Genomic DNA, 22,102 nt, shown 5'->3' on the forward strand with positions numbered 1-22,102 from the left:
ACTGAAACCCTATCCATAGGTGTACACAAAGGAGAAATAAGTTCTAGCTTTTAATTTGTTTAATTTATTATTTTTCTCTCTGAATAAATGCATGCGAACTAGAAATCATGCAGTTAGGTTAATTTTTCCAAACAAAGCATGGAACTAGAAAGCATGAGGTTAGGATACATTATATACCTTGATAGATAGAATCTTTCTTGATACTAACCAATTTATTTTTTCCTTTCCATTTTTATTTTTCATATATTTTGTTTTGCTCTAACTTGTTTATAATGATTTCTTTCGTTTGCATTGCATGATCATAGCATAACCAAAAGGTGTTGACTTGAAAGACTGTTCATCAAATTGGAAAGAAATCATAAATGGACAAAAAGTTTTATGATCAAACAAAATATGACGCAACCATGGAAAGACATCCTAAGAAAACCCCGAAGATAGAGGCAAGCTATGTACCCAAAGATCGTATGCCCATTGAAGAGCAAAAGGAGATACGAGAAATAAGAGAGCAAATGACCAAGATGATCAATAGAATATCTGTTTTGGACAAAGGAAAAGAAATTCCTGCACAGAAAGAGAGAGAGCTCAATGAACTTAGCCCTACAATGTCAGATACGCAAGGGACTTCAGATCTTAACCAACTTGAGAAATTACAGACAATTATCATTCGTATTCACAAGTCATCTGGAGATACCAAAGAAATGATGACAATTGTAAAAGCTCCCAGAGAAGAGAAGAAATCATGTAACCTGAAATCATCGAAGTTTAGTCTGCTCCCAGCATCTAAAACTCAGGTTCAATCCAAGACAAAAGGCGGTTCTCATGTTGATGCTATACCTATATCATATAAAGAGTTGTATGAAAAGTTACTTGAAGCACGAGAAGTGGCTCCATATTACATAAAACCATTCCAACCTCTGTATCCAAATTGGTATGACATCAACGTTCATTGTGAATATCATATCGGAGCTCAAGGACATACCATCGAGAATTGTCTTGCCTTCAAACGTCGAGTCCAAAGTCTTTTGGATCATGGAACCTTACAATTTATGGTAAATGATCGACCTAGTTTGGTAACCAAAGGTCCTGCTAGATTAATACCAAAAGTCTTCAAAGGTAAGAGTATCAATAGGGGCGCCCAGAAAGAAGAAGATTTACTGAGGTTCGAGGCTCAAATACGTCATTTAAAGATGGAAAACAATAAATTGAGCACCAAAATGGAAACCATGCAGGAAGATTTCCAGAAGATCAATCAAGCTTTTCGAAATGCTGGCATAGGAAACACCCCAGAAGAGTGGATAACAGGGGTCACCAAACTAAAAAAGAGTTGCAACATACATGAAGATCTTGTCCAAAAACTTTTTGAGCACAAAGGTTCTCTCACAAGGGGAAATGAGCAACTCCGAGAATTGACACAGGAGATGAAAGAACACCAGAATGTCATGGAAGAAGCTGCAGTCCAGACAAGCAATATGACCCATAAGCTGATAAACGAACTTGGTTTTAGAGAAGAAAATGGGAAAGTTATTCCCTATATGTAAAGTTTTATTGAAGTTAGGACTGAAAGTTGTCCCCTACATGTAAAAGTTTTGTTTAATGCACAGAAACTTTTGTGTTCAATGAAATCTGTTCTAAGATGATCACTCTTGAGTAACACCTTTTCATACATGCATTTGCATTTTTGTATTTTTTACGTTTGTATTTACATTTACATCATGCATTAAAACATATTTAAATGTTTATTTATTTTCAATATCAAAGAAAATGACAGTCTTAATATAACTGGATGTCCTATTATGGTATTTTAAATAATTTACATTTTTGCATTTATGCATTTTGCATTTACATTTTTTATTTGTTAAAGTATTGGTATATACAGTAATTATAAAAACATAAATAATTCATGAAGGGTTCTGTAACAGTAAAATCGAGACTATTCATTCATACTGTACCATCATCATGAAAACAATGGAGCAATCTTATGAGGGATTACAAGATCAGGGGCCAGAACAATTGACAGGGTTACCTCAGGATATAAGGAAAGAAGCATCAGATTCAGTACCAGATGGATCAAATCAAATTATTCAGGGAATGGAATCTGATAAAGAAGAGATAAATGCTAAAGAGAAATCATGCTATCGGATCGAAGAGTCGAGAAAAATAATATACCCTAGGTCATCCCACTCAAACCCAAAGAATAGCCTCATTAACTATTCACAATATAAGGAGAGAGTTAAGAGGGTGGAGAAAGCAATCAGAAACATGAAAGATATTAATGCCCACCACAAAGAATTAGAAGCACGAGAGCTCAGCTTGGTTCCAGATTTGGTTATTCCCCATGATTTCAAAATGCCTGATTTTGAGAAATATGATGGCACCAGTTGTCCCTTAATCCATTTGAGAATGTTTTGCAGAAAAATGGAAGGATATTTAAGTTCTGATGATCTGTTAATTCACTTTTTCCATGATAGCCTTGTTGGCCCAGCAGTAGTCTGGTACAATCAGTTGACACAAGAACAGATCAAGAGATGGGTTGATTTAGCTGATGCATTTTTGGAACAATATCGGTATGTTAAAGGCTTAGCTCCAACACGTATGGATCTTCGAAGAGTAAAGAAGAAAACCAATGAAAGATTTCAAGAATATGCCTTAAGATGGAGAGGAGTGGCAGCACAAGTTCAACCTCCCATATTAAAAGAAGAAATATCACGTATGTTTCGTGATTCCCTTCCAGCGCCTTTCTTCGAGTTAATGCAGGCAAATCCGACAAAGGAATTCGAGAATCTTGTGACAAGTGGAGATTTAATTAAGAATGTAATCAATGAAGAAAACTCAAAAGTCACATCTAGGAGCCCGACAGATCAAAAAGAAAAAGCTGATCATGTGAATGAGTGTCGCATCCAGAGTCCTCGCAATTGCAAAAGAAAAAGAGCGGGTAACTGTTCGGATCGACCAAAGAAAGTCATGCGATTAAGAAAAACTTTGGAAGTGTTCCAAACTTCCATTTCAGACTTGTATCCTCATTTGGTTAAAGGTCAATACATCACACCAAGACCAACGAAAGTGACACCAAACCCTTCTGCTCATAGCTATGATCAAGGTGGTGTTTGTAATTTCCACTTGGGGGTATCTGGGCACTCTACTGGCAATTGTAGGCCACTGTTGAAAGAAATAGAGATGCTTGTTGACAAGGGAGTCTTGACACAAGACATAATCAATAAATGGGGAGCAAATAAAGATGAAAATCCTGGGCCGATTACACCCCAACATTAGAGGAGTAATGATGCATAAACAAGTGGAAGTTGATATCTACTACTGTAGTACATTTCTACTTTCAGCATCTTGTTTGAACATGTTTTTTTTTGTTCCTTTCTCCGCCCTTTGTGTAATAAATAAATTTGTGTTGCTTTTATGGTTATGAGCAAGGAATTAAGTTTTAATCTTGAAATTCTTGAGTATCAAGTAGATTAAATATTCTTTTAATTTTTCAAGAGTTATAGATCTTTTCCAAGTGGTAAAATTATATCTTCCATATCCCATCCAACGCCAATTACTCGACCTGTACCAAAACCAAATTCTGACACTACAATTATCTGAGACTCTGAAGAAATGTATCTACTTGTTTTTGAGACACTCACTCTAGATGTTTATCTTCTCGGGTAGAATTGATTCATTATGTTACATTCCACCATAAGTCACACATTTGTCCTTCCAAATACAAAACCATCATAAACAAAAACACCTCAAAAGAACCAAACTTTCAATTATCCGGGAATCTTTCTTCAAGAAGAGACGATATGAGGCATTATGAATCAACTTATTGAAGATAATTTCGAGTGATTGGGGCATACTCAAAGAAGAAGGAAAAAGTGATTGATTGAAATAAATATATCATGCATTAATTACATTTTTTTCATGTAAATAAAGTTAATCTTGAATATTCATCCCCTGGAGATACCTCTTTTTACAAGGACTTCTATGTATGAGATAACTGAACTTCGCACACGGATCAAGCATGCAAATTCATTAACATATCGCCCAAAGATAAATGGGGCATTTGTAGGAGCAAATAAGAACCTTAAGAGGATCATTACAAAGACCACTAAAGTTTACAAAGATTGGCATGAAAAGCTACCTTTTGCCTTATATGCATATTGAATTACTGTGCGAACATCTACTGGGGCAATGCCTTTTTCTTTAGTCTATGGGATGGAAGCAGTCTTACCGATTGAAGTTGAGATTCCATCACTTCGAATTTTGAGAAAAGTAAAATTGGATGAATCTGAATGGATCCAAGCTCGATTTGATCAATTGAACCTTATTGAGGAGAAGAGATTGAAAGCTATTTGCCATGGACATATGTATCAGAAACGGATGATGAAGTCTCATGACAAGAAAATACATCCAAGAGAATTCCAAGAGGATGATCTAGTGCTGAAAAAGATTTTGCCTATACATAAAGATTTCCGGGGAAAATGGATGCCTAATTGGGAAGGGCCATACATTGTAAAAAAGGCCTTTTCCGGAGGAGCGTTGATCTTGGCATAAATAGATGGGAAAGTTCTGAGAAACCAAATAAACTCAGATTCTGTCAAGAAATATTATACTTGAAAAAAAGGAAAAAAATGAGAAAAAGAAAAAAGGAAAAAATTGAACCAAGATAGGTGACTCATGGAACCTCAAGTTACAAAGTTGATCAAGTACAATTAGTTCAAAGATTTAAATTCAGCAAGAAGAGCAAGAAATGTTGAAGATATGAAAAAATATGAATGGATAAAAAAAATTTGACAGTCTAGAGGGATCCAGATGATAGAAAAATCCCCAACAAAGCAGATCCAAGTCAAGCAAAGCAAGATTGAAGACATCCAATTAAGAGATAATATCTTCAGAATTCATTCCGCCTCTCAAGATTGATTTTTATTTGCAAAAATTGGTTTTTAAAATCTTTAATGCATGATATAAAAAATGATAAAAGGGGGGTTCAAGATGTAAATTTTTAAATATCATCTTGAAACCAAAGGAGGATTCGAGTTGAAAACCTAAAAAGGCGGCTCGAATATTGAATGGTGCAACAAACGACATAAGAGATGATCTTAAGCTCTTAAATAAAGCACCGCACATCCCAAAAGACGTTCCTGAGAGTCTGGAAACAAGTAGCATTTCTACAAAGATGAGCATAACAACCATTTCTTCAAGTTAGTGGAAGCCCGAAGCGACATACTGAACCAACTTGAAAGAACCTACTTTACCAAAATCAACCTACACCTCAAATCAATCAATAATTTTGACATTTGCCATAGGACTGTGATTTTTGAATGATTTAAAAGTTTAGTTGATTTATTTGATATTCATTAAACTCCTTGTTTATGATTTGATTCTATTGTGAACCTGAGAAGGGCATTACTTTGCAAAATTCTTTCATTCTTCGATAAAGAAATGAGAAAAAAACATTTTCAAACAGGACAGTCTCAAATGAGGAAGGTCCTTGAAGAAATTGTTGCTTATTCTACCTCTGTTGTAGAAAAAGAATAAACGAGGCCAGAATGATGAAGCATTTCACTTTCTTGAAAGCAAGTGGTCCAAGAAGCCAGAAAGTCTGGAGAATTGAACTTGTGGCGCTCTCCGGTGACATCATTAACAATTCATCAGGAACGATTATCGCTTATTTCATGCTGAGGCGATAAGCATCACCATACAAATTATTTTCCCCAGCCATCAATCCATGTTTCTGGCAGATTACATCACAGAGATATAAGTCCCAGTAAGATGTATTATGGGAATGAACAAGTCACTACCTGCACTCTGGTTATACTGTGATGCTGGCTCAAGTCTTGATACATCATTGCTACTTCTTCCATGCCAATCATTTTCTTTGTTAGGATTATATCCATTATGTCCTTCAGAAGATTGCTGAACTTGAATTTGAGAGCTTATAGGCACAGAATAAGACATTGGAAAATTCTACACTTATAGACCTTTCCATGGTTCAGGAAGAGTGAGATATTGCAGTGCATATTTTGGAGCAACAGAAAAGACAGTCGTTATAGCCGTTATTGCAAGAAAATGCACCAACAAAAGTCTTCTAGTCATCCTGATTTGTTCCAGTAAGGTTGTTACACTGGATGCCATCGATGACAAGGTCGAATCCGCCAAATCTACTCATCAATTGCTCCAACTGATCACCATTCAGTTCTTGCACATCTGTTTTCAAAGGTATGCCAAGACAATAGAAGGCAACCTCTGCATCACTAATCCCAGAGAAAAGAGACATGACATTGATACCACCGGGGAACATGCCTCTAGCAAATTCTACTACTCGTGCATGGTTTTTAGGGAAACCTAGAAGCGTTTCTACCTCATCAGATTTAAGCGGAACAACTTTATACCTTCCAACCCATACCAGATTCCATTTTCGGCACTCATTAAGAACATACTTCTGGACACTCGAAGGTAGATCATCATCAGAAGTTTCAAGAGCCTTACGGATCATTTCTGTCAATTTGGCACTTCCTGTACATGTTTGTAAACAGTTCAACTTTGTTCTTGAAGCCCAGGAAGGCCTCCATGTTTAGTCAATGGAAAAACATCATGTATGGCACATGGAGGAAGCAGAAAAAGAGGAAATCTGTTCTCAATTGGTAGATTATGAATATAGCCCATTTCCCGTGGAGCAGCATAAAAATATTTCGAATCTACAAATTCTGGCTCTACATCAGTACCATGACATTTCAGTCCAAACACCAACTGGAGCAAGTGCCACTTTCTCGTAGTAGAAATAAGGAGGCCCAATAGTATCTTCTGGAAGTGTTCTTTGAGTTATCTGATCTGGTTCGGTAGGAACCCCAGAACCAATCATTGGAATTAAAAGATGAACTGCATGATGTTCTTCATTAAGAAGCTTCTTTTCAAGCTTCTTCTGCTTATTCCTTTCCCAAAAATCATAGCTCGAGTTTAGCCTTTTCTTGTAATTGGGATCATTACATAATGGCTTCCTATCTTCTACCAGAAGAAGTGCGTCAGCAGCCTTAGCCATTTGAACAACATATATGAAATCTGTCAACTCTGTAATTGATGAATTCGGACCACATCTCTTCATGGCTATTGAAGCCTCAACCTCTGAATATCCTGTTTTGTCAAGTATAACATTTTATTCTCCTCATCAGAATTAGAATTCAGGATTTCCACGGTATCAGAAAGAACTATCAATATCTGCGAAATCATCCTGAAAGATCGCTTCATAATCAGATAAGTTGTTATCAGAATCAACATGTTGCATGGGTGTGGATTTTCAAGAGCATGTATATGTAGTCTTGCTATTGCATCAGATTACTGTTCACATAAATTGGTTTCTCTCCCACAGAAAAGTATATTTCAGAGATGGCCTTCACTAAAAGATGATAAGCCATTGTGTCAGCCTGGAACGGATTTCCAAGCTATTTATACTGCTCTGTCTGACTAAATCCCTCCAGATACAGAAAATGGTCACCTCATTCAAAAGACACATATCTTAGACGTTTTTGTCAGAATGATTGAGTACTTCTTAAGTTTGTGACAACATGAAGAGGATTCTTCTAGTTACCTGACAACACTGCTATTTAGTAACACCAGAATGAGAGTATTCAAGATAAACAGATTTGGAGCACGAATAAAGCCACAAGTATCCACCACAGTGCATTGTCAAAATTGAACCTTGTAGGGATCATGATATTCAAGTCAAACAAATGTCGAGAGTAAACCAAAAATAGAAAATTGAGGCATCTCGAAAGGCCAATTCAGATAGATCTAGAGGGACATATTGAGGGCCCATTTCAACCAAAAATATAATATTGGGGCATTTTGAAGGCTCGCAACAATATGAATATTTGGGCATTCTTGGAGGCTCTTCTCAGCAAGAAATAATGTGAACACACTTTTAACATCTGTATCAGCAAATGTTGGGGCATTTTGAAGGCTCAGATCAGCAAGAAGCAAATGATAGGGCAGGCTGAAAGCCCATTTCAATCAGAATTAGGATTGTTGATGCATTTTTGAACGTTCGTATCAGCAAATGCTGGGGCATGCTGAAGGCCCACATCATCATGTGTTAAAAATCATTGACTTGAGCAGATATTTCCAATGAGACAGAAAAATATGAAGAATGAAAATGGTGAAACAATAACAGTCAATCTGACTACACATAATTGCTTCGTTTATCAGGCAGTTGCATTAGGGTCCTGTTGTTGAACAAATATTTATTCAGCAAGTATAGTTTCAAATACCCAATCTTCTTAAACCATGTGTCACATGACAGTGTGTTCTTTGTTAAGCTACATCATGGTTGCATGAATAAAGATGGTCCCTTTGTAGACCATTCGATCCAAGGATCAGTTCCTCAAGACCTCGAACTCTGAATTTGGCCTTTTGTGTGTCGGTGATAATTGAAAATATTTCTTTGAGATTCTTGTCAGTTAGTTTCAACCATACTGTTGAGGTTACGAAGCTGCTTTTCACATCAGTTTTGTTTACTTGATGACATTGAAGAGAGAAGCTCATGTATATTGCTCTTTCCCGATGTTACTGAGGTTATCATTGCCAGCTAGACTGAACTGAGTTTTCATCTATTTGGTTTATCATGTGCGTTTCATCCCCAACATCAAGAATTCTACGGATATCTTTCTATACATGGCTCTTATAGTGGGTGTGTTTCTACTTCTTACAACGCTCATTACATAAGAAAATGTGATCAATATCACACTTACCCTTGCCTGAGACAATATCAAGATCAATTGGTATCTCTTATTCAATTCATCACTAGCATATCTTGCGAATTTGATCAACTTTTTGGTCACACCAGCATCTCATTTGTATTCCTATTGAGTTTTGTTCTCAAGTGGTCTTGTGAAGTTATACGAAAGTTCTGAGCTCTACGAAAGAGCCTCCCTGACCAGAAATCCGGGCAGAAGCCACAAGAAATGATGAATGTGTTGTCAAATGTTTTACATCTAAGTAGAAATCACAGGAAATTATGAATGTGTTGTCAAATGTTTTACGAACCAGTTATTCCGATGCTAAACCAATGTTGTTATCATATGGTTTTCCTTTATTGATCCAAGATAAATTTTATCTTCTTCAACCCCAAGATTAAAAGTGAGATATGATGAAGATTTCTTTCCACAGAAAGAGAGCTGAAATTTTAACAACAAGAAACTAGTGGAGCCAACTAAGTTTGAACGACAGGTTGTTGTTAAGCATCTCAACATGATATGGTCCAAGTTGCCTTATTCGAGATCTGATTATATGTGGAGACATGAAAGGAATTAGAATAAATCTTCATTGTGATATGTTTCAAGAGTTAAATTAGAACAACCTCTACTCTCTTAATTAATCCCCACTGAGTCAGGAATATCTACATCTACACTCTTCAAAGATGATAGATTCTCTTTTCAAAGATGATAGATTCTCTTTTTAAAGATGATAGATTCCCTTTTCAAAGATGAAAGCTTTATTGGATTTCTACACAAATCCAGACAAAGAAAGCCGGTGTTACCAAAGATAAAATAGAGTATCAGGGTCATAATTTTGACTACAGCAAGAGTTCCACAAATGAAACATTTCTTCTGAGACTTTCATGAAGCAAAGAAGACACAAAGATACAAGTTGAACAAATGATTCTGCAGAAATGCAAGCTTGATAGCATAATTTTCTACACTGATATCCAGAGGTAACCCTGGAAATAAATGATGAAGTGAAGGAAGACCAAGTTCACCACTTTGAAGTCAAATGAAGATTGCATCAACATTCATGCATTCATAAGAATATCATTTACACAATAGACAATGCATTACATTGATACATATGATTGCATTCAAACATAAGGTTTTGCAGATCTTCATATGAAAAAGAAGATTCATGATTTACAATACCTTACAAGAAGAAGGTAGAATTCAAAACCTCGAATGCAAGAATCACGCCAACATCTGAAGAATAGATGAACGCAATCCACAAGAATGAACATTATCTTGAGATTGGGTCATGTTACCCAATCAACATGTTATTTTCAAAAATAATGAGAAAACGATTTCTATAGTTTCTCATTCAATCTTTTCTAAAAATGAAATTGTTGAAAAGTAAGAAAACGATTTTCATAGTTTCTTACTTAGTAAACTATTTCCCACATCTGTAAGTCCTACAGTGCATGATGTTTCCAAAAAGCCTTCGGGAGCTTTTTGATGTTTTCAAAGCCTTAGGGTCATCTGTAAGTCCTACAGTGCATGATGTTTCCAAAAACCCTTCGGGAGCTTTTTGATGTTTTCAAAGCCTTAGGGTCATCTGTAAGTCCTACAGTGCATGATGTTTCCAAAAAGCCTTCGGGAGCTTTTTGATGTTTTCAAAGCCTTAGGGTCATCTGTAAGTCCTACAGTGCATGATGTTTCCAAAAAGCCTTCGGGAGCTTTTTGATGTTTTCAAAGCCTTAGGGTCATCTGTAAGTCCTACAGTGCATGATGTTTCCAAAAAGCCTTCGGGAGCTTTTTGATGTTTTTAAAGCCTTAGGGTCATCTGTAAGTCCTGTAGTGCATGATGTTTCCAAAAAGCCTTCGGGAGCTTTTTGATGTTTTCAAAGCCTTAGGGTCATCTGTAAGCCCTTCAGTGCATGATGTTTTTAGGACCTCTGGAATGACGTTTCAACATTTCAGTCTTACTCAAAAGAAGAAAAATGAAATAATTATTGTTTTTTTTCGTCTTTGCTCTATTCTTGTTAACACAAGAATAAGCAAAGAGGGGCAGCTGTAAACACTACTTTTTTCATTTTTGTTTTTATTATTATTATTAAAATTATTATTATTATTATTAATATTATATATATTATTATTAAATAATTATTACAATCCCAGATCCATGCAACCCAAATACAAATCCCAGGCCCAACCAGAACCGGCCCAGACCCAAATGAAAACCCTGAACTGATTTGGGGTTTCAGTTAGGGTTTCTAAACCCTAGCACTGATGCCGCCGCCTCAAGTTTCCAGAAGATCCCAGCTGCCGCCTCCAGATGCTGCCAGATGCCACAACACCCTGCTGTCGACACCTTGCTTCCATGACGCCGCCTCAAGGAAGACTCCAAAACGCCAGATGGCAACCAACATCCATCCCTACGGTGAGTCACCAGCCTAGCTTTGGTGACTCACCGAGGTTTCCCTCTCAGGACCGGTCCAAACAGAACTCCGTGGTGGCTATAAAAGCCACCGAATCCTGCAAAAGAATGAGAGCAGACACAAAGCAAGAACAACAGAAAAGAACAGAAAAAAAAACAGAAACGAGACACCACGAAAAAAAACTACCAACGATCCCAGTCAACAACAACACAGCAACCAGAAAAAAAGAGAGAAGAGAGGAAAGAAACTTACTCTGTCATCGGAGAGCCCTAACCGTCGCCGGAAACAACCAAAACCCGAAGGCATTTTCGTAGATTTGCTCCGATCGAGAGTTTTTTTTAATGGAAACGGTCACCGGAACCGTCAATAGGACGATCCGATTTATATTTTGGTGTAAAATATTTTTTTTCGGTCACCGGATGCGGTGGCAGGGTCAACACCGGCGAATGGCTGCCGGCCGGTGCCGCTTCTCTCTGTTTTAGAGAGAAGCGAGAGAGTTTTATAACTCTCTCATTTTGAGAGAGAAGAAGAAGAGAAGAAATGAGGATGCTGGCCCGAAGGTATTTATACCCCTTCCCAAACGACGCCGTTTTGGGAGGGGTATATCTATAATTTCGCGCATGGATAAACCCTTTCCACAACCATCCTAGTTTGTAATCCTTGCAATTTAGTCACTGAAAGTAATTTTTGATTATTTTAATTTTGTCTTCCAATATTATTTTATTATGTTTTAGTCCTAGCCCGTATATTTATATATTTAGGGTAAATACTATATTAGTCCCTTATAATTTTTATAATTTATATTTTAACCCGAATTAATTAAAATAAGACTAAATTACATTATTAGCACTTAGATTGTTTTATTATTTGAGTTAGAGCCTTTAAATTTAATAATTAATATTTTAATCTGAATAGCATGTTTTAATTTATTTTAATTTGACATTCTAATTTAATATAATTTTATTTTAGTCTATAAATTAATAAATGAGTAAAATAACATGTTTAATCCCTGTAAATTTAAATAATTAATTATGAATTATGTATTTAATTCTATTAGGTTATAATTTAGTTACTAATTTCAATTTTTATTTATTTTTTACAAGTTTTATTTATTTTAAATATATAGTTTTAATTTTATTCATTGTTTAGTTATATGTTAAATTTATATGTTTACTTTTAATTATTATTACTATTATTATTATTATTTAGCCATAAATATATATATTTATATAATAAATAATATTTATTTTATTTAATAAAATCTTATTTAATTACTTTTAACTTATTTTAATCCCGTTTTAATATTTATTTATTTTTCAATATTAAGAAAGAACAGTCTTAAAACAACTGGATGTCCATTTTCTGATATTTTTAAATAAATAAATATCCTATTTTATAAATTATATATTAATTATTTTAATTATTTATTTATTTTTTAATATCGAAGAAAAGAGCTGTCTTAAGGCACCTAGAAGTCATTTTCTGATATTTCTAAATAAATAAATATTTTATTTATAAATATATATATAAATTAATATATTTTTTCATAATTATAATTTTGAAATAATAGGATTATATAAAATGGAGACGGAGTTCGATTATTTGTTCAAATTGTTGATGATAGGAGATTCAGGTGTTGGAAAGAGTAGTCTTCTTTTAAGTTTTACTGCCGGTACCTTTGATGAACTCTCTCCCACTATTGGTCAGTACTCATCCACAATTCTTATTTTACTTTTACCTCTCATATAATTTATGGCATTGTTTTGATCTAGGCTTCTTTAGTAATTTTATTATTTGTCATGCATGAAAAAAATTCAAATTAATTACAGACTTTCTTTTTAATAAGTAATTTTCATGGATATTTATCTATAGCTTTATCATCAATTACTTACATTTGTCTCTGTGGAGATTGTTCTATAATTCAGAACAGGAAATATGATGAATGGCAGTGGCCAGTGAGAGGAATAATTTTCCTTTTCTTTCTTTAAACAAGTATGCATAAAATTTATATGATGAATGAACCGTGAGAGGAAATATTGAGCTAGCCTACCAAATGTGAAATCTCATTGCCGATTAAACTGATTATCAGAATCATTTTAATCTGCTTGGCTCGCTTGATGCCTAATGATAACCAACAAAATACTTGTTTGGTTATGTAGGTGTTGATTTTAAGGTGAAACATGTAACTGCTGGAGGTAAGAAGCTAAAGCTTGCAATTTGGGATACAGGTAAAACTTAAAACTTAAAGCTTGATAATCTGTTTTTTCTTTTCTTTTCTGTTCCATTATATTTTATTTTTAATATTAACGTGATTGAAGTGGGTTTTTTATGATTACTTCATCTGAGATATTGATCTAGAATTAGAATTACTCGTTTCACTTCATCAAGATCTATGATTTGTCTCTCTTGATTCCTCTTTCTAGAGCACTTCAACATCAACAAGTTGTTCTGAATTGTTGTGGAAATGTTAATCACATAATCTGCTAAGCTCGTTTTTGCACAATTAAAGACTTAAACAAGTCTATATTTTAAAGTTGGGAATGAGTTTTCCTTTAGTTGATCTAACTTGTATATGCTGAATTGCAGCCGGGCAGGAACGATTCAGAACGTTGACAAGTTCTTATTACAGAGGTGCCCAAGGGGTGGTTTTGGGTAATAATTATTTCTCCTCCTTTTTCTAACACGTGTAACACTGTACAATCTCAAGTATTATTCCCTTTATTCCATATTCTCTCGAGGAATTTCCTGTTTTAATTCCTCATAGATCTTGTCTTGTCTCTACCATGAAATTGTTAAGCTGATCAAACCATGATTATGCAAACTTAAAATGCACTTTTGAGTCAAAACTCATTAAGTTTGCAGTAAGATGAGATGCTGTTTTGAGTTGAACTTGTTAAGTTTGCATTAATCAGTCTGTTGTTTATCAGTAAGCATGGTGATGAATAACATCTTCTATGCTCTTAACATGTTGGAGAATGATAATGTAACAGTTTACGATGTAACACGAAGGGAAACATTTACAAATCTTATAGAAGTGTGGACTAAGGAATTCGAACTCTACACGACAAATAAAGACTGCATCAAAATGCTTGTTGGGAACAAACTTGACAAGGTAAAAAATTCCCTAGACATCTAACAAAATTCTCTAAGGGTTGTAATCAATCTTGCATCTGTTGTTTATTATGTAAACAAAATGAAATTCAGGAAAGTCAGAGGGTTGTGACAAAGAAAGAGGGACTGGAGTTTGCAAGAGAATATGGCTGCCTTTTCATTGAATGCAGTGCTAAAACACACGCTAACGTACAACAGTGCTTTGATGAGCTTGTTCTAAAGGTATTCAAATTAACCATTATATTTTGAAATTATGATATTTCATAGGAAAGGAATGAATTGATAAAATGGGGGATGGCATTTTGCGCAGATTGTTGATACACCTAGCCTTTTAGCCGAGGGCTCTAAGGGTGTGAAAAAGAACATGTTAAGCCAGAAGCCGCCGCAACCCGATGCCGCCGCAAGCGCCTGCTGTTGATATTCATCTTTTGCTTTATATATATATATATATATATATATATATATATATAATTATTTACCCTTGATTTCAGTTGTTCACATGAAACCTAATTTCCATGTAAAATAGCTTGTTGAAAATCCTCATTTGATCAATTGGTTTTTTCTTTTTTTTGAAATGATGGTAGGAAAGCTCTGTAGTCTATCAATAAAGCTACGAGAGTCCTTATACTATATATTTGTTATCTTGTGCCTTAAAAAAAGATTTATTTTCATTTTTCTTAATATTACTTGTAGTTTTACCATATAGCCATGCAACTGTGAAAAGACAGTGGGATTTAATAAATACGATCTTTTTTTTTATTCAAAATAGATGGAATAAGAAAAGATGAATAGATTATAGAACACCAATTTTTCTATAAGTATTTCTTACCGCGGTTCATACTATTTCTACCAATTTTGTAAGAATATAAAAACTTAGATTTGGATAGGAAAAAGGATATTCGAGGTAATTTGTACCTAAAAAAAAATCAACGAGGATTTTGAATTATTTTTTCTATTAAATGTGATTTCCAAGAAACAAATTTAATATAGTCATTTGACCAACGGATTGTTATGGTGCTGTCATGATATTTTACGATGTTGACATAACAATCCACGGTGCTAACGTGGTGATCCACTATGATTGGTAATTTAGCTAATGACGTATGGGTTAAATTGATTTTTTTGGTCAAGTTATTAAGCCAAATTGATTTTTTTAAATTCAAGGACTTATTTGATTTTTGAAAAAATCAAATTATTTTAAATTTAAAATATAAAAATATTCAAAGAATTATGTAACATCCTTAATATCGGGTTAGTGACTAAATTATAAAACTTCAGAATTTAGTGACTAAAGTAGATAATTTGAATAATTCAGGGGATTATATTGTAAATTTGGTATAGGATTGAATAAGTAATTGAAGGACAAACTGATCATTTGATAAAGAAATAATTTAATTGGGAGTGGTTATATTAACACACGTGGAAGTGGAAGGAGCCAAATGAAGTTTCCAAAATTTTATTCTTCTCCTACCTTTTTCATACGTGAAAGCCCAATGCAAAGGTAAGATTCATTGTTAGTTGATTATTAGTTGAAATTTAAGTTTGGTTTTGATCATTAGGTGACACTTAAGCTTAAGGAAAACTTAATTTGTCTTAAAACAATAAGATGAAGGGAATATGAAGAATTAAAAATGAAGGGTTCTTAAATGGAATCATGATAGAGAGGTAGTAATTAGATTTCAAGACTAAATTTGACTTGTCATAAGTGGAATTAAGGAGTATGAAGTGTTAGAATTGGAATTAGAACATGTTGAAAAGTTGGTGTAATTCTTGATTTACATATGGAGGATAGGATTTTGAGGTTAAAGATGTGATAAATGAGTATTAATGGGTTTAAGCATGTGTATGTGAGTTAAGGATATGTAAGGGTATGAAACATGAAGTGTTTAAGCTGAAATAAAGTAATTTTCGGGCTTAAAAAGGAAAACCTGGGCTAGGGGTATCGGTACCTATTAATCAGGTACCGATACTTCAAGAGTAAAATTTAGGAAGGCATTCATGAGATATCGATACATGAAGAACAATATCGATACCAAGGGTACCGATACCTTAAGGATGGTATCGATACCATCTTTGAACGAAAAATTACAGAATGCAATATGGGCATCGATACCTAGACATGGTACCGATACCTCAGTTAGGGAATGTATCGATACTACTCTAAATAGAAAATGAAATTTCATATTTCCATTAGTTCAAGAAATGAAAGATTAGAGTATGTTATTTGAAATACTGATATGGATAAATGTATGATTATGTAGATATTGAACGTAAACTCGTTCCGGAACAATCGAAGAATTTGTAACGGTTGAAAGAGAAATAAAGTTCTAGAATCGATTCGAATCAAGCAAGACTAAGGTGAGTGCATACCCTAGATAGAGTGTATGGAGATAAGACTTGTGATAAGTCTATTTCCTATAGTTGAATTAATGATTTCATATTCATGTACATGCATATATAGATATTATGGTTATAGTGATTACATGCATAATTCATCCGTGCCTTAATATGATACTATATGTTATGAATGACATCATCAAAGGATAATTTCAAGTTATGTATGAAAAGATAAAGGATCATATATGTGCATGTGATGTGTTTATATGAGAAGGATAGAAGTGATTTGAAATTGTGACAAATACTCGTAATTAAGCCTATGTTATATGATATGAGAGTTGTAGGTATAATTGGCCTTCGGGACAAATTTTCAGTGCCCCTAGTGGGAATTTATTCGAGCTGTGGTGACAACATTTGTGCACAACCTCAGTGTACTCATGTATCTTCTATTCTCAATAATATACATGTGCATTCAAAGATAAATTACACTGAAACTCTCATAAGAAGTTAATTGTCATTTGAGCATGTTATGATCATATATGTGATAGTTTAGTAAATATATGTAAATTGGAATATTATGATAGAATAATAGTAGTTCATGTTCATGAATTTATTGTCACATGTCCTTTTATGCCTCACTAAGTCTGTGACTTAGCATGTAAATGGTTTACATGTAGGTACCAAGAAGCAGGAAGACCAGAGTTAAAGTCTCGAAAGACAACATCTCCTTTAAAGCGATCAGATCATAAGTGCTTTAAACAATATATTATTTTGTTGTAAGAATTATGTTGGCATGTAATTACGGTTTAAATCACAGATGCTCTTATCGATTTTTGTAATCTTTTTGATAATATTTATGTAAATTATTATACTATTCTTTTTAATAAATTATGAGATTTTATCCAAGTAAACGTTTTAAAAAGTTAATGTGACACCTCAGATTCGTATTCGGGTCGGATAATGGTTGAGGGTGTTACATTTAATGGTATCAGAGCTATGGTTTAGCCTATTCTAGCCTTAAACTAAAGTTTATACTGATTTTAAATGTTTACATGCCAACAAAAATAGTGAGAACTTCTGTTATGATAGAATAGTGAGTATGATGTTTAATTAATAAAATGTTATGGTTATGTCTTACTAGATGTCCGGACATGATAGTTCTCGGAGTGAAGCGGGAGACGATAGGCCCACTGAGAGTAGTAATTCACCTGCCATGGCCAGGTAAGGTGAAGAACAGACACCTTCTGGAGTGCCTGTAGATGATCAAGATATGTTCTTCAGGATGTTGTCTTGGTGCGTTTGCAACCTCTTGCCTTTTCAACTTAGAGAATGATTGTTGCAAATGAGTTGAAGGGTTTAGGAGCTTCAGAGTTTAGAGGGGAAGCCGAAGAAGGTCCCGTTATTGCAGACCTTTGGATCAATGATGTGAAAATCATACTTGAGGGACTTCATTGTTCTGATTCGAAGAAACTGGATGGAGTAGTCTTCTTGGTTCGAGGGCAAGTAAGAATTTGGTGGAGCAATGTTACAATGAGAATGACTGGTGATCAAGTAACTTGGTCCTTGTTTTTAGAGGAATTTAAGCATAAGTACATAGGAGATCAGTTCATCCGACAGATGAAGCAAGAGTTCATGAACTGAAGCAATAGAATCGCACAGTATATGAATATGAGTGTGAGTTCAACAAGTTGAGCCGCTTTACTGCCGAACTTATTCTAACATAGAATGATGCTTGTGAATGGTTTGTGGAAGACTCGCATCCAAGATTAAAAGAAATGTTGATTATGTTGAATCTGTCTTCGTTTCAAGAGGTGGTAAACTGTGCCAAAGCTCTGGAAAGATCTCAGAATGAGAGATTTGGAGATCCAAGAGTTCAGACATCTAAAAGAAAGGGTGCTTCATCGAGTTTTGCACCATAAAAAAGGGGTAGTGATGCTGGTTCTTGACCCCATGCTAGAACGGAGTCAGTGGCATCCTCCGCTAGAGGATCCAATCCGATGAGAGGAAGACAAACTCAGCTAGTGGGATCTAGAGCTGGGAGATCTAACCAGGGTCAAGTTAGACAATGTCCTCATTGTGGAAGGAATCATTCTAGAATTTTTAGAACGATTTCAAGAGGCTGCTTCAAATATGGGGACATCGGGCATTTTATCCGAGATTGTCCTAAGATAGCTGGTGAGTATGCGCAGCCAGAGAGGTCTACTTCTACGACTCAGAGGGGAAGAGGTAGAGGTAGATGAAGAAGTCAGCCAGAGTCCTCTACTTAACAGGAGATACGCTCTACTGCTCGGGTGTATAATCTTAAAACCACTGATGATCAAGATAACCCAGAGATTAGAACATGTATTTTTTAATTGTATGACAAGAGTGTTTTGGTACTGATTGATTCTAGTTCTAGCTATTTTTACATTAGTAGCAAGTTAGTGAGGGAATTGAACATTCAGTTAGAAGCTACTAGCAATGATGTGATAGTGACGAATCCGTTAGAGCATAGTGCTCGAGTTAATATGGTATGTCGGGGGTGCCCCATACAGGTTCAGGGAATTAAATTCCCTGCTAATATGATGGAATTACCTTTTGAAGAATTTGAAGTGATACTGGAATAGATTGGTTATATCGTTACCATGCTAATATTGATTGTAGACTGAAAAGGGTAACGTTGTTAAGTTCAGAAGGTGTGGAAGTTCTTGTATTTAGTGAGGGATGGAATCCATTGGCAAATGTGATATTAGTGATGTCAACAAAGAAGTTACTACTACAAGGATGTCAGGGGTTCATTGCTAATGTGCTGGACGTTAAAACCAAAGAGAAGGGGATTGAAGAAATTCTCATAGTTAGAGAGTTCCCCGATGTATTTCCTGCAGAGTTACCAGGTTTACCTCCAGATAGAGAGGTGGAATTTCATATTGAAGTAATGTCGGGAACATCTCCCATCGCAATGTCACCATATAGAATGGCCCCAAAAGAATTGCAGGAATTAAAGATTCAATTATAGGAACTACTGGACAAAAGGTTTATTAGACCAAGTGTATCACCTTGGGGAACTCCAGTTTTTTTGTTAAGAAGAAGGATGGTTCAATGCATCTCTACATTGATTATAGGCAGCTCAATAATGTGACCATCAAGAACAAGTATCCTATCCCCAAATTGATGATTTATTCGATTAGTTAAAATGAGCTTCAGTATTTTCAAAGATTGATTTACGTTCAGGTTATCATCAATTGAAGATTCAAGAGAAAGACATTCTGAAGACAGCCTTTCGAACGAGATATGGACATTATAAATTCATTGTGATGCCATTCAGAGTAACCAATGCACTGCTGCTTTCATGGATCTCATGAACATAATATTTCAACCTTACTTGGATCAGTTCGTAGTGGTGTTCATTGACGATATTTTGGTGTATTTGAAGTCAGAAGAAGAACATAGTATGCACTTGAAGATAGTTTTACAGATTTTACAAGATAAGAAGCTATATGCTAAACTATCTAAATGTGAATTCTGGTTGAACGAAGTGACATTCCTTAGACATGTAATTTCTGTAGAAGGAGTGCTAGTAGATTCTCAAAAGATTAAAGCCATCCTGGAGTGGAAAGTTCCAAAGAATGTGTCAGAAATTCATAGTTTTCTGGGACTTGCTGGTTATTATCGAAGGTTCGTTAAGAATTTTTCGATGATAGCTTTACCCTTAACCAGACTGATGAGGAAAAATGAAAAATTTGTTTAGACTTCAGAATGACAAGAGAGTTTTGAATTGTTAAAGAAGATTTTGACAAAAGCTCCAGTCTTAGTTCAACCCGAATCTAGCAAGAACTATGTAGTATATAGCGATGCATCCCATAATGGTTTGGGATGTGTGTTGATACAAGAAGGCAAGGTGGTGGCTTATACTTCAAGACAATTAAAACCGCATGAGAAGAATTATCCGTCGCACGATCTGGAGATGGTTTTAGTAGTGTTCGCTCTTAATATTTGGCATTACTACTTGTATGGTGAACGTTGCTACTTATATACTGATCATAAGAGTTTGAAATATTTGATGACTCAGAAAGAGTTGAATTTAAGACAGAGGAGATGAGTGGAATTTCTAAAGGATTATGATGTGGTGATTGATTTCCATCCGGGAAAAACATATGTGGTAATAGATGCCTTAAGTCGAAAAACGTTTGCAGCCTTGCGAGCTTTAGATGGCAGATTATCATTAAATATAGATGGTGTGATATGTGCAGAATTGACTCTCAAGCCATCATGGTTAGATCGAATTAAGAATTTGCAAGCAAAAGATGAAATGTAACACCCTCACCCCGTGCTCGACCCGGATACGAGTGTGAGGTGTCACATTGACTTTTCAAAACATGTACATTCATAAAAACTATATGAAATTTTAAACTTTTATTAACACAAAAGTCATATTTACATCATTGAGTTCAAAACATTACATAGTTGATAAGAGCATACGTAAATCTACATTTGTTTACATGCCAACACCTTTAATACAACAAAATACCTACTATGTGATTTACTTCTGATATGATCTCTTGTGAAGATATGTTGTTCTGCCAATCTCAAGTCTGGTCGTCGTGCTTCTTAGTACCTACGTGTAAATCACTTACACGCTAAGTCATAGACTTAGTGAGGCAGAACCATATAATAAATAATTTCTATAATATGAACATGTAATCAATTATCTTATAACAATTATGCATGTAACCTTATAAACCTATAATGTCATATAGGAATCAATATAAACAATAATAAAATGTTAACATGCAAACCTATACATACTCTTTACATCTTTTATAAGCCCATGTACACTATTGAGATTTCAAGATATACGAGTACTATGAGGTTGTGCACACATATGCTGTCACCACAGCTCGTATAAAATCCACTAAGTGGCATATGAAATATGCATCCGAAGGACCTATCCAAATATTCCAAAGAACATAGGTAACTATCCATATGTCCCGAAGGACATAGGTAAACTGTCCATATGTCTAGAAAGACATAGGTAACCCTCGACTCTTGGCATGCCAACTATACCTCTAGCTCTCATAACTCATATCATGGGCATTATCTTTTATCATTTCCCATATTCACATATTCATAACTCATATCTCTTTCCACCTACTCATAGGGACATATGATTCATATTCACATTCACATAGTCATATAATGTCTTATAGATCTTATGACACCATTTATATTCTATTCTTATATCATTGATTCATAATATAATTTATAGTTATGTCATTTATCTTATTTTACTTTTCCACTTTTTCTTATAACTTATTTGTATTCCTTAATTCCTATAACCTTCTCATATGATTTATTATATCCTTTGTACTATACTTTATATCACATAAAAGCCCTACATATTGTAGATTGTAATTCCATTTATACAATTCCTTATGTCTTTATTGTCATTTATCATATCACATAGATTCCATACATTAACATATGTTCAAAGAATCATGTAAAATATGTAATCACATATCCTCACATCAATCATCCTCACATCAATCA

General features: G+C 34.7%; 1 protein-coding gene across 1 annotated transcript; it reads left to right on the forward strand.

Moving 5' to 3' along the window:
- The first annotated feature begins 12,705 nt into the window (after window positions 1-12,705).
- Window positions 12,706-14,676, forward strand: LOC120146477 (ras-related protein RABC1-like). The gene is made up of 6 exons (XM_039160020.1): window positions 12,706-12,830; window positions 13,288-13,356; window positions 13,715-13,780; window positions 14,119-14,240; window positions 14,333-14,461; window positions 14,550-14,676. The coding sequence occupies exons 1-6, from the start codon at window positions 12,710-12,712 to the stop codon at window positions 14,655-14,657; spliced, it is 615 nt and encodes a 204-aa protein (XP_039015951.1). The 5' UTR covers window positions 12,706-12,709; the 3' UTR covers window positions 14,658-14,676.
- Window positions 14,677-22,102: the final 7,426 nt, after the last annotated feature.

The sequence above is a fragment of the Hibiscus syriacus genome, unplaced genomic scaffold (genome assembly GCF_006381635.1).
Source record: "Hibiscus syriacus cultivar Baekdansim isolate YM2019G1 unplaced genomic scaffold, ASM638163v2 tig00110927_pilon, whole genome shotgun sequence".
Taxonomy (NCBI): Eukaryota; Viridiplantae; Streptophyta; class Magnoliopsida; order Malvales; family Malvaceae; genus Hibiscus; species Hibiscus syriacus.

What these genes read in the sequence shown, in the direction of transcription:
- LOC120146477 (XM_039160020.1), top strand. Translation starts at nt 12,710, where the DNA reads ATGGAGACGGAGTTCGATTATTTGTTCAAATTGTTGATGATAGGAGAT. An exon ending in TGAACTCTCTCCCACTATTG is followed by an intron (nt 12,831 to 13,287) that starts GTCAGTACTCAT and finishes TTGGTTATGTAG; the next exon opens with GTGTTGATTTTAAGGTGAAA. An exon ending in TGCCCAAGGGGTGGTTTTGG is followed by an intron (nt 13,781 to 14,118) that starts GTAATAATTATT and finishes ATAATGTAACAG; the next exon opens with TTTACGATGTAACACGAAGG.